We start from the raw sequence: 16773 nt of genomic DNA, 5'->3' as shown, positions 1-16773 counted from the left end.
CTTCATTAATTTTCATTTCGTATGAACATTCTTTAATTTCGTGCTACATAAAAAGTATTAAATCTACAGTTAATGTTACACAGTAGCTGACATGCTGAGCTGACCACAGGTGCGTAACTACGGTTTGTGTCTTTCAATGTTAAATGTTAATGTTAAACACTACTTATTTAAAAATTCTGCAAAAATTAATAAGGCATGCTTTGTTCAAAACTAAGTACTGTTTTTGGCTTTCAATTCCTTGTGTAATCAAGACAAACAGTCCATTGGAGCTATTCCAAATTCACAAGGGTTGTCTATCCCCAATAAACAAGGAGATGTAAGTGTCATGCCAGGTAAATATCAAATTGCACCAGTCACTCACTCACTCACTCACTCAGAAGCCATTGTGTTTACATGTAAAAGATAATGTTGGTCCAAGAGCTACCAGGAATATACAAGAGGTGTCTACCTGCAATTAACCGGTACCTAGGTGCCTTTCAGATGAACATGAAAGAACCCACTGTGACCAAGTTTAATACAGTAACTGAACATAGCATAGTATTTTTTGAGAAGAAGATTTTCAAACAATTTTCCTATATTTTTCTATGCTGAACTTTGAACTCATCTTGGGGACCCAGTATTGGTCTGAGGGTCACGGTTTTAACAATTAAGAATCTAAAAGTACCCATTCTTAGAATGCTTGCCTAATAATCCAACAAATTTTATTTTTAACAAGTTCTATATAAATAAAAATTTAAATTTTGAAATTTGAATGCCTATTGGGGTACCAGTATTGATCTTGGTGTCACTGCTTCAACAATTAAGAATCTACACTATTTAAGTTCATTTGCATAGTAATCTCACTAATTGTAGCATTGTTGTTCTTAAGAAGATTTTTAAACAATTTCTCTATATATTTACTATGTTTAACTTTAAACCTGCACTCATGGGGTCACGGTCTCATATAATATTTTGAACCCCGCAAAATATTGAACCCGGGTTCAAAATATTGCTGCAATGTATTGAACCCCCCCCCCCTAAAATATTAAAGCCCAAGTTCAATATATTATGGCTGCTATATTTTGAACCCCCTCTTCAATAGCCATGGAAATTAGAGGGGGGTTCAATATATCACGGTCATAATATTTTGAACCCCCTTTCCAATGGAAATTGAAAGAAGGAGGGAGGTTCAATATATTGCGACCAAATTATTTTGAACCTCCAATGGGATTTGAAATAGGAGGGGGGGGGGGGGGTTCAATATATTGCGGCCATAATATTTTAAACCCCCTATCCAATAGCAATGAAAATCATCAGGGGGGTTCAATATATTGCGACCATAATATTTTGAACCCCCTCTCCAATGGGATTTGAAATAGGAGGGGGGTTCAATTTCTGGTATTTCTTGTTAGGTGGTTCTTGAGAAGACATCCACTGTATTTTCCCTGTTTCATAATTATCAACCTTTTAAAAAAGGTTACTCCCTTTATTCTAATAATTTAGAATCTTCTCTCCGTATAAGGAAGATTTTTACCAAGTTTGGTTTGATTTAAATTGGCTCAGTCGGTCTAGGGAAGCTAAACATGGAAAATCATGATAATTTATTATGTCACTTTTATAGAGGACTTGGACAAATAAATCATAATATAAAGTTAAAAAGAAATGATGAAATAAAAAAATAAACGATTATTATAGGTATACAGTTTTCCTTCACAGTCAGTTTGAATATATTATTGTGTGATATTTCTTTTTTTGGTGGTTTATTTGTTTTAAAGATTGTATCAATTAAATCTTAGAATTCTTTAGAAATGATGTTATTTTATTCAATAAAATATTAAATATTTGAAGATAAAATATCCAATTAACCCTCCATACATGTTTGAAAAGTCAAAATCAGCAATTAATATGCATTTGTCAACAACAACTAAAAGCATAGGGTCATTTGCAATTTCCAACCAAACAAGTTCTTCCAATTCCACATATCTTTACACAGAGATTAATTTAGTTTAATGATGGCTAAATCATCAAGCCCTCTTAATTAAGCCAATAAACTGTAAGTACACATGCTACAAACAAATTTGGGTAGGAATCTCTGGTAGTAAGAATTTTTTTTTTTTTTGAATTAACTATGCTTTTATAGTTTTATTCTTAAAATGCTATTAAATTATAACTAAAATGTAAGACAGTTTTCTACAAATTTCCAGTGCACGACACGCGGTTGAAACTGTCAACCCAAGCAAAGCATGACTTCATCCATGATCTTTTTTAATCGATGTTATATAGATGTTTGCAAGTTACAAGCGATATTTTTTATTGATTAAAGCGTCTTTGCAATTGGGATATAACATACGAAACCATTACTTTAAAACCAATATAATCAATATAATAATTTCCCCCCAAAAACTGAGCTGCTATTAGTGATAAAAAAATGATTCAGTCGGGCCAATTTTAACAGGTCAGTCGGAGTACATCAGACAAATCAATTTTTGATTTAGAACTTGTGTTAAAAATCTGCCTAAAAAGCAGATAAATGCAAATAAATTTTAATATCTATTCTAACTTTTTTGTACTTTAAAAAAAATATTTATAACATACCCTTTCATATTATTAAAATCTTTTTACAAACATAGTTGTCTCTGTATAATATTTCATGTTCCATATTGTTTTACAGATCTCAGGTGCAATGCAGAAAATTTTCCTGATAGAGGACGTTGACATAAGATCAAATCATGAAGGAAGAACATACGGGGTGACCTACGTCCTAGCAAAAACAACTTCATTCAAACAGTTGCATGAAGTCTTGATCCCAGCAAGATACATTGCTAAGTTTTCTTCTTCCAACAAAAAATTCCTCATGATAAGAGGATATAGTCAAAACGAGCAGGGACAAATAAGGATCCTAGAATCATCCATGGTATGAATATCACAATTAAGGTTTTTTAGTAATTTTGAAATTCCAGTTTCCAAAATTCAAGCTAACTGCATAAAATGTGATATCTCGTCACTGCCTAAGTTTCCCTTATACCATTGTAATTTTATTTAACAGTAATTAAAAAAAAATATATAAATAACCAAATGAAATTTATACATCAGAGAGCTTAATTTAGAGAAGAACCACATCAGGCCTATTCAAAACATCTAGCTAGTTTAACACCCAACTTTTTAAAAGCTTAATTTCATTTCTCAAACTAAAGGCCATGAATGACACAATTCTAATTACATTTTTTAGGTCACCTGAGTAAACTCTGGTGACCTATTGCTATCTGTTTTCGTCCGTCGTCGTGCGTTAACAATTTACATTTCTAACTTTTTCTTAAAAACTACAAGGCCAATTGTTGCCATTTTTGGTGTGAAGCATCTCTATGGTAAGAGGAATGTAAATTTGAAATTGGTGGCTCTACCACCCCCAGGGTGCCACAGGTGGAGCCAAATATGCAAAAAACAGCCAAATTTTCAAAAATCTTCTTCTCTACTCCCACACATGGGAGGAAAAAACTGATTGCATGGTTATGATGTCCGTGAAGCCCTCTACCAAAATTGTGAAATTCATGGCCCCTGGGTCAGGGGTTCAGGCTCTATGGTGGGGCCAATATGGTCATATAGTAAAAATGTATTAAATCTTAGAAAATCGTCTTCTCTACTCCCATAGATATTTGTTAAAAACTAAATGCATGGTTATGATGTCCATGAAACCCTCTACCAAAATTGTGAAATTTATGGCCCCTGGGTCAGGGGTTTAGGCCCTAGGGTGGGGCCAATATGTCCATATAGTAAAAATGTATTAAATCTTAGAAAATCTTCTTCTCTACTCCCATAGATATTTGTTAAAAACTTAATGCATGGATATGATGTCCATGAAGCCCTCTACCAAAATTGTGAAATTTATGGTCCCTGCGTCAGGGGTTCAGGCTCAAGTGTGGGGCCAAAATGGCCATATAGGAAAAATGTATTATATTTTAGAAAATCGTCTTCTCTACTCTTATATATATTTGTGAAAAACTAAATGCCTGGATATGATGAACATAAAGTCTTCTACCTAAATTGTGAAATTTATGACCCCTGGGACAGGTGTTTAGGCACTAGGGTGGGTCCAATATGGCCATATAGTAAAAATGTATTAAATCTTAGAAAATCTTCTTCTCTACTCCTGTATATATTTGTGAAAAACTAAAGGCATGGATATGATATCCTTGTGTTAAGTGGCATCAAATAGTATGTAGGTCATGAGCCCCGGGGATGGTCCTGTCCCACCTCAAACAGGAAGTGCAAGAATATCTTGAAAACGGTTAATATCCCCACCCCTAAACCATATATATTCTTGTTCCCTGTGTTAAGGGCCATCAAATGGTATGAAGGTCATGGGCCCTTGGGCCTGTCCTGACCCCCTCTCAAACAGGAAGTGCACAAATATCTTGAAAACGGTTAATATCCCCACCCCTAAACCATATATATTCTTGTTCCTTGTGTTAAGGGCCATCAAATGATATGTAGGTCATGGGCCCCGGGGATGGTCCTGACCCCCCTCAAACAGGAAGTGCACAAATAACTTGAAAACGATTAAGAACCCCACCCCTAAACCATATATTTTCTTGTTCCTTGTGTCATGGGGCATCAAATGGTATGTAGGTCATGGGCCCTGGGGATGGTCCTGACCCCCCTCAAACAGGAAGTGCACAAATAACTTGAAAACGGTTGAGATCCCCACCCCTAAACCATATATATTCTTGTTCCTTGTGTCAAGGGGCATCATATGGTATGTAGGTCATGGGCCCTGGGGGTGGTCCTGACCCCCCTTAAACAGGTAGTGCCCGAATATCTTGAAAACGGTTTAATAGTCCTCTTTGAAAGATTTCAGGCAGGGAGGTGGTCGTCATTACAAATTAAAAAATGTTCTATTCCAGAATAAAACTTAATTAAATGCATATATGAGATTCCTTGACAAGTTTGTGTATGGGTTATGCTACTCAGGTTACCGTCAAGTCCTATTGGCCTCTTGTTTACTACATTATGGGTCACTTAAGTCTAAAGAAAGTTTAAAAAAGTTTTACATGTACAATTCTCTCATTATTTAGTTTTGATGGTTTTTAGCTCACCTGAGTTGAAAGCTCAAGTAAGCTTTTCTGATTACCCGTTGTCCATCATCCGTCTGTCCGTCCGTCTGTCCGTCCGTCTGTTTGTCTGTCCGTCTGTAAACTTTTTACATTTTGAACTTCTTCTCTAAAACCACTTTACCAAATTCAACCAAATTTGGCACAAAGCATCGTTATAAGAAGGTGAATATAAAATGCAAAAATAAAAGACCAGGTTATATTCAAAGCGGAGAAAACCTCGAAACTGTAAAAAAGGGGGGTGCATTTTAAAAAATCTTCTTCTCAAGAACCAATGAGTCAAATTCAACGTAATTTAACAAACATAATCCTTATGGAAAGGAAAATATAAATTGCAAAAATTATGGGCTAATTCAGTTTCAAATTTGAGTAATTTACGTAACTAATAATAAAGAAATAATAGCTGTCAATCAGTTTATAACTATGGGTTAGGTATTCCATACCTCGAAAACGGAAGTAATTTGTTCGAAGCAGCCATGATGAACGCGTGACACAGGGGTTAAACTGACAAAGATGAATTTGCTGGTTGTGCAAAACTTTATGTGCGAAGAGAATATTTGAAACATGCAACATCGATTTGTGCCGATTTTGTGAAATAAATTCAGGTTAAATATTTCAATGCGTTGACATTTTAACTTGTGACATTGGTATTAGCTTGTTTCGATTCTCGTTTCATTTTCGTTACTTGAGGGGAACTATCGCCTGTATTTTGGAATTTTTACGTATCAAATCAAATATAGACTTCGGTAAATCAGACAGCTGATTGTTTATCTGCTCAAAATGAGCAAAATCTGATGCACTTACAACATATTATTAAATACTATACATTTCATTGGTAATTCGGTACGATCTCTACGTAATGGTCGATTAATGCAACGTGTTTTGTTAAGATGCTCAGCATTTTCAGATTGTTTTCACTGCTAGAAATATATAGGTATATATATGATGAAAAATGAATTGTGATCTTTCTTTCTTGTGCCCGTTTCTTCTGTTAATTGTTTACAATTTTTTATTTACTTACTTTCGAATCATAAGCAAGATACAGAGCTTTGCTCACAATTTTCTGTTTGCACACAGAGCTGAGGCCATGCTTTTGTTCATTTTCTTTTGTTATTATTTCTTCATTTTAAATGCTGATTAGGAAGTACCAAGTTTAAAAATCTTAAGTTGAATGTAATAAACTCTAGTGAACAAAAAAATTGACTCAAACCTAGCAGAACTACGAGCTCTGTATCATGCTTATAATTTTACGATTGACGCTGAAATTTTGATTGATCACCAGAAATGTCTCGCTAAACGTTAAGTACGTGTACAGAAAAATTATAGAAAATTTGCTGCAACTTCTTTCTTGGGCCCCCTCCTAATACGGTGAATTATATGAAATATTTGGGCCCCCTCCTAATACGATGAATTATATGAAATATACACCAACTTTGATGGTTTTCAGACACAAATATAAACGATTGCTTTAAAACAGTTTCCATAGTTATGACACATTACTGTTACGGGGATAAATGTATTATCACTCTTAAGAAAATATTACAGAAAATCATATTGGTTTGTAGCCATTTGTTGTTTTTTAATAAAGATGAAAATAATGGGTGGGCCTTAGTAAAATTCTGTCAATACATTGCAGTGGGGTCGGAAGCAAATTGAAAAGGGGGGGGGGGTCTAGACCTTATCAGAAATCTTGACAAGCAAAAAAAAAAAAAAAAAAAAGATTTTAAGTATGGCTATGTCTAACTTTGCAAAAAAAAGGGGGGGGGGTGTTACCCCCACCCACCCCATTCCGACGCCTATGCTTATAATTATAATGATATTATATTATTGATTATAATAGCTCTTTTATAACATATCACATGACACTATTTTTCATTTGAGTGTATTCATCGATCAAGTGAGTAAGGTTATATAAAACATCCTATGAGTTCACGCCAAGTAAACAATCGTATTACAAACGCATTAAGGTACAATTTTCTTCTTTCACATATAGGATTTTTTAAAAAAAAAATACAATAACTAGTAAGAAGTTGAAGAAGAAAATTACCTATATGCTCTAATATTTTGATCGCTTTATAAAGTGGGGAGGGAAGAACTAAAATAAAGGAAATTGGAAGTTAATATCCTTTGAACACCCATATAAAGCCATTGTTGCTCAAGTGAGCGATGTGGCCCCATGGGCCTCTTGTTTTGATAATGCTCTATGTGCATTGAGGAAAGATTGTGGATGCCAAACTACACTACATAACTGCATCTCCTTTAAGATTGGAAAATACCTCCTCATCAAAATTCACATGTGGCTGTTATTTTGTTGGATCTCTCTAAGACTTTTCACTGTTTGCTACCAAATATATTATTAAGTAAGATCTCTGCTTATGGTCTTTCTCCAAATTTTATATCCATTCTGAGTAGCTACTTAACGGATCATTCTCAGCAAGTAAAACTCCAGGCAGTTGTCAGTAGTTGGCTGTGGTTGCTCACCATGGTCTATGTAATATTTATATGTCAAATGTATGCACATATATATGTGTGTCTTGTTCAGATATGTCTTTCTAATAAAACTACATCACAAATGGCAAATGGGCATTAATATTAATTTACTGTTTTCAGTCATTTTTACACCCCTCCCCCCCCCCCCTCCAATAAAAAAAAAAAGAAATGAAAAAAACCACTTGTTGCATTTTATATCAATTTAAAAACACTGTGTAAATCTAATATATGAAAAAGACTGATATTGATTTTTTACCAGTAGTATATCTTTGTAAGCTACTCGTACAGATGCACCATGAATCTTGTTTATGATAAAGCTCTATATTTGTATAAGGAAAATAATAGAAAAATGTGCACTTAAGGAGGCTAGCACCTGAAATAATAGTAATGTCAATCATCCGAAAACCACTTGGATATAAGGATGGGGACCTATAATGTTCATTTATTTTTTTTTTGACCCATGTCACATGCCACTTTTTGGAAATATTGGGCCCCAAACAAAAATGATAATTTTCCTGAAATTTTTGCTAAAATTTGACATAGAAGACATCAAACAAATATTTATAGTTTGAACTATTATTTAGTTATGATTTTAATACAGTATGAAGTTGATCACATGTAGTGACTATAAAAGTAAAATCTAAGTCAAAGTTTAAAAATTCTTGCTTTACTGGTGGCTTCAAAGGCCAGTACATAATGAACACAACAACAGATGTTACATGTCAAATTATAACGCAAATAAAAAAAATCATAATAATGTGATCTTTCAAAAACTTTGCATACAAATAGACATACATTTATTGTCTCACTTAAAAGTAAAACAAGTAGGGGGTCACATCTCAAAAATTTGAGATATAGCATGAAATAAGCTAATTTTTCTTAACTTCTATGAAATATAACCTAAATATGCCAAAATATATCGATAGAAATATCAAAATATTGTTTAAATATGTTTTTTAGAACATCATGAATATATCGTAATACACAAACTATCTAGAAGTTTGGTCTGCACTGAAAATTAGGGAGCTAAAGCAACAGAACTCTAAAACTAGTGAGTTATGAAAAATGTTCATTTCCTTCTTGAAAACCTTCCGCCACAAAATATAGTCCCTTACTAAACTCTGTAAAACTGTATCTTTTTAAAAACAATTTTATTCAATATAGTTTATTTTGGCATTGTAAAACATAAATATACTACTAGAATTGATAAGTGATGCAGAATTTTCAGACTATAGGTGACCCAAAATGGCTACCCAAAACCTAAGGAGCGAACCTCTTTAATAGCTTGAAATTTTTTTATTAGCTCACCTGAGCTGAGAGCTCAAGTGAGCTATTCTGATCACATTTTGTCTGTCGTCCGTCTGTAAACTTTTTACATTTTCAACATCTTCTCAAAAAGCATCCTTAGCCTAAGGGAATTCAAAGTTGTGAAAATTAAGGACCAAGCCCTCTTACAAGGGGAGATAATTAAGAATTAATGAAAATTGTGAAAATCATGACTTCCGAGGGTAGGGATTGGCCCACAATGAGTGGGTCGAATTTTTACATAGGAATATATAGAGTAAATCTTTAAAAATCTTCTCAAGAACCATTTTGCTAGGAAAGCTGAAACTTATGTGGAAGCATCCTAAGGTAGTTTAGATTCAGAGTTGTGAAAATCATGACTTCCGAGGGTAGGCATTGGACCACAATGGGTGGGTCGAATTTTTACATAGGAATATATAGAGTAAATCTTTAAAAATCTTCTAAGAAATCATATGGCCAGGAAAGCTGAAACTTGTGTGGAAGCATCCTAAGGTAGTGTAGATTCAGAGTCATAAAATTCATGACCCCCAGGGGTAGGGTGGGACCACAATGGGGGGGGGGGGTCGACTTTTTACATAGGAGTATATAGAGTAAATCTTTAAAAATCTTCTTCTCAGAAACTAATCAGCCAGGAAAGCTGAAACTTGTGTGGAAGCATTCTCAGGTAGTTTAACCCCCCCCCCCCCCAAGGGGTAGAAGGGGCCACAATTGGGGATCAAATTTCTACATAGGAATATATAGAGTAAATCTTTTAAAATCATCGTCTCAGAAACTGATAAGCCAGGAAAGCTGAAACTTCTATGGAAGCATCCTCAGGTAGTGTAGATTCAAAGTTGTAAAAATCATGATTCCTGGGGGGTGGAATTTTTACATAGGAATATTAAGAGTAAATCTTTAAAAATGTTCTTCTCAGAAACTAATCAGCCAGGTGATTATTTAATATTGTTTAGACGATGGGTTCTGGATGATTCCTGGACGATTGGGTCTCACAAGGGGTTCAGTGTAGCTTTATATCCCATATATAAACAATTGTTTAGGATCTTTTTGAGAGCTGCAATGCTCAACATGTGATATTACTATAAAATCATCCTGTTAGAAAAGGGACTAAAGATAATAAACATAAGAATATCCAGTGGAAAAATTGATTTTTATTTATATACAAGATCTACATGTATTATACTACACTGTCTAGATAGTTTGTATTATGACTCCTTTAAGCTGATTTTATCATACTTATTGTTCCTTAGGTGAGCGATGTGGTCCATGGGCCTCTTGTTAATTATGTGAAAGAGCAAAAAATCTAGGAATAAAGATGTGTATCTTTAAAACTGAACTATGTTAGAAACTTCTACAAACATTACTCATTACAGCTAGACTACTCTTTCAAAATTGAGAATATCATCTTTGCGGGCACAGAACTAAATATAGTCCTTTACATAAAAATCTCATTTAACTTTAAGGTCCTTGACACAGTGGACACTAAAATTGCTGATTCAGAAATTGCAACATTCCTTAATCCACCAGTCCAAGAAATTGCTGCAGTGAAAACAAAAGAAAAAGGACAGAGAGTGTCCATTAAAGGAACTGTTGAAAGAGTAAGTGTAGATAAAATGAACCATCACATCACTAGTCTCAAAATACAATACGTATAGAATGATCCATATCAGAGTTTCCGAAAACTATCGGTCCTACCGGCAAAACCGATAGAAAATCGAAATGTCCGATAACATTTCATATATTACCGGTCCGTGTGACCGGATATTCCACTTTCACAATCCGGAAATTTTCTGTTTCTACGTACCTTTTTTGTCTTTTAGTAGTAATCTCTTAAACGCTTTAGGGAGTGTTTAAGTTTCTTCTAACCGCTTATCTTACACTGATATAGCATTATGTCGTGATCGCGGTTCATCACTTTTCTGTTTGTACGAGGCTAACAGCTATGCGAGGATTGAGAATAAAGAAAAGTATGAAGATACTGTAAACCAGAACAGCAGGAAATTGTTGAAATGTAGCGAGGTTAATGGCAGAACTTGTTCCGTACAATAGAGAAGGGTCAATCATGGCCGTTTCATCAATCAACTCTCACTTTTGATTCCATTAATTTTCGATTGTCTATGATCATGAAAAATCATGTGTTTGTTTAGATTTAATGAAAATTATCCAGTCCGGTACAGCGGCTAACAATCTCGAGTTTGTGGCACATACACTACTCATTTGTATATCTGACATGGAGCAGAATAAAAACAAGGAGAGAATAAAATAAATTGTAAAAAAGTAATCAATAGAAACAAATCAAAAATAAATTAAAGACTGCATATTTTGGCGGTTTTTTTTAGAAACAGAACAGAAATTAATTCTAGTTTATATAATTCGGAGTTTTTTTTAGTAATAATTGAAAGCTTTTAATATTTTGTTTAGTAGTTACATAACACTGAACAACTACTGTAGCACTAATATCTTTTTTAGTCGGACTGATAAAATTTGCTTCGGACTGGCAGAACATGCTAAGTCATCAGTCCGAATGACTGATAGAATTTTCTGGTTTTCGGAAACTCTGCCATATTATTTTAACATTTAAAGAAAAAAAATATTAAATGAGTATTTTATATTTCATAATATTTAATTTATTTTGTAACCATGTAATATTATTAATTGTTTATTGCTTTTCTGTTATCATGATAATACTGTAACAAAATTCAGCTTGGCTGTAGTTGTAAAGCACTCCCTATACAAACCAAAAAAAAGTTTCGAAAAATATGCAAATTGTTATGCTCCTGTTAAAGTGTATTAAACACGCAGCTAATCTTGTAAATCTGATGATTCAGATTTTAAAGGAAAAAATATTGATTTCAAGATATTATCTTTTTACAGATGTCAAGTGTCCTTGAAACAGGAACCAGCAAAAGAAAGATCATCACAATTAAAGATCAATCGGGATCGATAGAGATAAAACTTTGGGGGAATATGGTCAACCTGGCCATGGATTGTGAACTTGACCAAACAGTTCTTCTTTCCTGTCTAACACTAGACCTTTACTTAAACCGTGCAAGTTTGAACTCGAACCCCTCAACAACTCTAGAGGTATAACCATACTTCATCTTTTTTAATATGGACATTATCCTGTTTTTGGGTAGTCTGAATTTATCATAAACTTTAAAGACTTTTCCACCATGCCTTGGCAATAAGAGCTAGACCTATGATAAGAGGGAATTCAAATTTAAAATTAACATGAAATCTACTAACCACAAAATGAATGCAATAAATATTCAACAATTTATACCCCTCATATAACACTTCAAACCTTACATTACCCACTTATTTAAAAATTTTACCCAGATGTAATGTTCAAAACTTATCCCCTGTCATGCACCTCTAAAGTTTTACAAACTAGTGAAAAAATTGAAAATTAGAATAGAATTTACTAGATGCTTTCAAAAACTTTGAATTGGAAAATGATGATGTGGTCACTATTTGGTAAGTATTACATCATTAAGAATTCTGCTGCAATTCTATATTTTATGATACTGAACTCTATTAGTTACAATATTATTTAAACATATTGACAATTGTAATTCTTCATGCTGATCCTTTGTAGAAAAGAGTGTATGCACATATTAAAAGATTAAGGGGACCAGTTCAATATCAATTAAGGACTCTGATCTTACAAACTTACTAGTCAGCTTAAATGTATACATGTCCTTATTTATTCAAACCCATTTACAATATCTGCAAATTACTGTGGTCCACTTCACATTTTCATTTCAAACTGCTAAATCCAAATTATACCCTAAAACCTTGAAAATTAGCCGGATTTAACAAAAGGCCGCGCTTAAAAATAACCCACCTATTTCTTCCACTGAAAATTACTCAAGATTTCATGGTCTTGCAATGACATCCATAGACATGTATTGTACCTGGTCATGTCTATAGATTTAAAAGATTGTTAAATAGGATGCCTCATCTAAAAAATTTAATTCAAAATTATCCATGCATATCATTATTATTTCTGTGTATATGAGTGTTAACCTTTCACAACAATCATTAGAAACAGCTTTGTTTAAACAAAATTCCAAATGATTTATTTTTCTATCTCTTTCAGGTCTTGAATGAAGAAGAACATGTTAATGGCATAATTGAAGCTGCTTGCTTTGATGAGTAAGGGCAATTATTATTGATAATCTCATAACATTTAACACAAGGCGAATTGCTACAAATTTTAGTGTGAAGCACCTTTATCGTAAGATTAATCTAAAATGTGAAATTCATGGCTCTACCACCTCCAGGGCATCATAGAAACATCCAAATACTAGTATGCGAAAAAGCCAAAACTTTCAAAAATCTTCTATACTTCTCCCACACATATGAGGAAAAACACTGAATGCATGGTTATAATGTCCATGAAACTCTCTACCAAAATAATGAAATTTATGGCCCCTTGGTGAGAAGTTCAGGCCCTAGGGTGGGGCCACTATGGCCATATAGAAAAAATGCATTAAAGCTTAGAAAATCTTCGTCTCTATGCTCATTTAGTTTTGTATCAAATATATATGGATGTCTTGCACATCTGTAAGGAAAACTGAATTCATTATTATTTAGACTAGCAAGCCCTCTACCATAATTATAAATTCTATGTCCCTTCAGGTAGGGCTTCTGACTCCAGGGCCAGAAAAGTCATATAGTGTCAAGTCCATTCAATGATTAAAAAGCTTCTTCTTTACTTCCGCTGAGTCTGCATTAAAAAAAAAAATGACTGCATATTAACCAAGAAAATAAAGACCTGTTTATTTGATGATAGTTTCCTTCTGGGTTGTAGGGATAGCGCTGATTAAATAGAAATATGGCGGACAGTGCCTATTTACGAGCAATGTTCAGCTTTAAGATATTGTGAAAGCATTTTGAAAGGGTTCAAGGGGAGGGAGTTTTATCAATTAATAGAGTTATCTTCCCTTCTTCATATTTAGTAACTAATCATTCAATATAAATCAAATGTAATTAAGGTGACATACTATTTATCGAAATAAACAAAAAATCAAGTGAAATTTATCAAAAATTTCTTTCCCTAAATTGTTAACACCTCTATTCAATAAATCAAAACTTATCACAGTTTACAATTTGAATTATTTTAGAGATGAGCTATCCATCCTAGTGAAGGATCATTTATGGAAGATGGAGGGACACCTCATGCAAACAATATTCCCATTGGGTGAATTTTCACCCAACATGATGCTGAAAGCTATCACCAGAGGAAGGAATATTGTGGAGATGTAAGTTGTAAAAATTCAAAAAACTCCAAAAGATGCCATTAAACGAACAGAAAATAGCAGTGTCAGCAAAAGTTGTAAAAGAAATGGAAAGGCTAGGAGAGGATGCTGTTTTAAGAACATGCTAACCAGTTCTGAAACATATAACATCAGATTTGAAAATTATTTATCACAACACTAGCTCCTTACAATGTCATATGAAAGATGTTGCAAATGACGAAATCCTGAAATCAGGAGACATAATTGCTATAACAGAAAGTAGACTGGTACCTAATGATAGGGGTGAGGATTTCCTACTCCCTGGTTTCAATATGTATCGATTTGATACGTAGCAAGTGAAGGATGACCATTTAATGGAATGGTATTGTACTCAAAAAAAGAGTTGCCTAACCCAAGAAAATTTATTCTGTGTGGAGTAGAGACTGTGATTGCATCCATTGATTACCGAGATGCATCGGTGAATCTTCTGTTTATCTATTGTACCATAAATATGGCAAGCATAAGTAATATTTGCAAGTTTTTGAGGTATATTCATCAGTTAATATCACGGGAGACACAAATATTGACTTCTTTTCTCAGAGAGATCTCAGTTCATATCTGGAAAGATTGAATGTAAGACAAATAATGCACAGTTCTACAAGAGACTATGGAAGTTTCTTAGATCATGTTTATACACTTACATGTCAAATTCAGATATTTCCTGTGCCACCCTCGAATCATATTATTCAGATCACAAACCAATCATTGTATATTCGCCCCTGTAAAAGTAGTAATTCCCACAAATCAGATTACATTCATAGTACCGTTGAAATTGTTCTATTTAAAGAATGTGTTTTTTAAAGTTGATGTGCTATGTATATAAATTCATTATTTTCAAAACATTGATTCAGAAATAGCCTTTGCTAACTTTGGAGGTTATATTTTACTGAACAAATTTAAATTTAATAATGGGGAAATTCTAAGTACAACTAATTTTTTTTGTCAAAATCAACACATTTTTAGTTAAAAGCAACCTCAGTAGAATTACGATTAACACTCAACATTCCATTTATCATCATACAAGCTCATTGTGATGTTTACATTCTGTATTATAGAGTCCTTAAATGTTAGGGGGGGAGTCAAATTCATGAATTAATACTATGAATTTCAGATGCATGAAGAAAGTCTCAAAGATTTGATTATGGAAAATAAAGGGAAAGAAGAAGCAGCATATCACATGGGAAAATAGGTTGTGGTGCAAAAGTTGGACACACTGCAAACTTCACTGGCAGCAGTGGAACGAAGGGAAGCATGTTGAACTTCAGCATAGCTAATAAAACTGATTGTATGCTGGCCACATTGAGTGACGAAAACCAGATGATGAAGATCAGAGAAGACAAAACCATGCAGTTAGGAAATTTCCTCGTGAAAGAAAATAGGGTTGTCTCTTTATCTGACGAAAGAGCAGACAGATAAAGCTGTGCTGCTCATAACACAACTTCACCTTCCAAAACAATTAGAGAGGCTCTGGATATGCCCATAAGGGGTATTATAACAGTACAGGGACAGGTTATTCGGGTAAGTACAACTTAATTTAGCTTATTTTTTTTTATATCTTCGGTCCTTTAACACATCAGGCCATGCAGGCAAATTGCACGTTAAGAGTGATATGATATTTTGACTGCACAGTCTGGTGTGTTAAAAAAAAAATGTTAATGCTATTATTTATGTTAGAGTTGATGTTTATTTGTTTGTAATATTTGTGTATCCTGGCTTTAAAGCCTTTACACGCCATCTTTGTTGTTTTGCGCGTTATAGAAATGATAGGAAAATGATCATCACAGATTTCCAATGGCAATGCAAACATAACGGGAAATAGAAACTGAGTATATATATTTGTTGATGGATTGTAATTTTCTTTGTTAGAATTTTCTACTTTTCTTTCAGGATGAGGCAGTAAAACTTGTTCAAGTAGGCCACCAAGAAACCAAAATAAGAACTGTTAGCTTAAAAGAGCAGGGGCACTCCATGGAGGTGACTCTGTGGAGAAACCTAGCAGAAACCGACTTAAAAGTTGGAGATTTCGTAGAAGTTACTCATTGCCTAGTGTCTGCACCCTCTGCGAGTTTACGCCGAACCAATTCACCTTCTGCTATATTTAGCGATGGCAGTAAGAAATCAACAGTTTTCCCACTTACAGAAGAAAGTGAGTTACTTAAAGAATACACTGTTTGTTAACAATAATGTTAAAAAAGGATTATTGATATATAAATTGCAGAATATTTATATATATGAAATGAATAATTATTTTTCTCCTAGAGTTCCAACGAAGGAAAATTTTTTTGTTAACAGAAATCAGAGACCTGGTACAGTTGATACAACATATGCCTTAAATTCACTTGAGAACAGCCTGGAAGACAAGGACTTTAAAATGAAAATGGTAAGTTTTATTTATATAAATATAAGAAAAATACTCAGTCTTATTGTATTCTGTGTTGTTAAAGAAAGTGTTATTTTTGGCATTGTAGAAAAATATGTTGATGTAAGTTGGGGGTTATGATGAAGCTGACTGTGTAAAGAAGTGTATACAGAGGTAAACAAATCTTTAACTTTTCTCTTGGGGAATGGGGAGGACTGGAATTCAATGCCAT

General features: G+C 33.7%; 1 protein-coding gene across 1 annotated transcript; it reads left to right on the top strand.

Annotated features, from left to right (window-relative positions):
- Positions 1-2645: 2645 nt before the first annotated feature.
- Positions 2646-15598, top strand: LOC117685331 (uncharacterized). Its single transcript, XM_066087184.1, has 6 exons — positions 2646-2893; positions 10343-10477; positions 11754-11963; positions 12982-13037; positions 14009-14146; positions 15337-15598. The coding sequence occupies exons 1-6, from the start codon at positions 2663-2665 to the stop codon at positions 15596-15598; spliced, it is 1032 nt and encodes a 343-aa protein (XP_065943256.1). The 5' UTR covers positions 2646-2662.
- The last annotated feature ends 1175 nt before the right edge of the window (positions 15599-16773 follow it).

This window comes from Magallana gigas, chromosome 1, assembly GCF_963853765.1.
Source record: "Magallana gigas chromosome 1, xbMagGiga1.1, whole genome shotgun sequence".
In the NCBI taxonomy this organism is placed as follows: domain Eukaryota; kingdom Metazoa; phylum Mollusca; class Bivalvia; order Ostreida; family Ostreidae; genus Magallana; species Magallana gigas.
This window is presented reverse-complemented; position numbering and strand designations above follow the sequence as displayed.

What these genes read in the sequence shown, in the direction of transcription:
- LOC117685331 (XM_066087184.1), top strand. Translation starts at nt 2,663, where the DNA reads ATGCAGAAAATTTTCCTGATAGAGGACGTTGACATAAGATCAAATCAT. An exon ending in GGATCCTAGAATCATCCATG is followed by an intron (nt 2,894 to 10,342) that starts GTATGAATATCA and finishes TTTAACTTTAAG; the next exon opens with GTCCTTGACACAGTGGACAC. An exon ending in TTAAAGGAACTGTTGAAAGA is followed by an intron (nt 10,478 to 11,753) that starts GTAAGTGTAGAT and finishes ATCTTTTTACAG; the next exon opens with ATGTCAAGTGTCCTTGAAAC.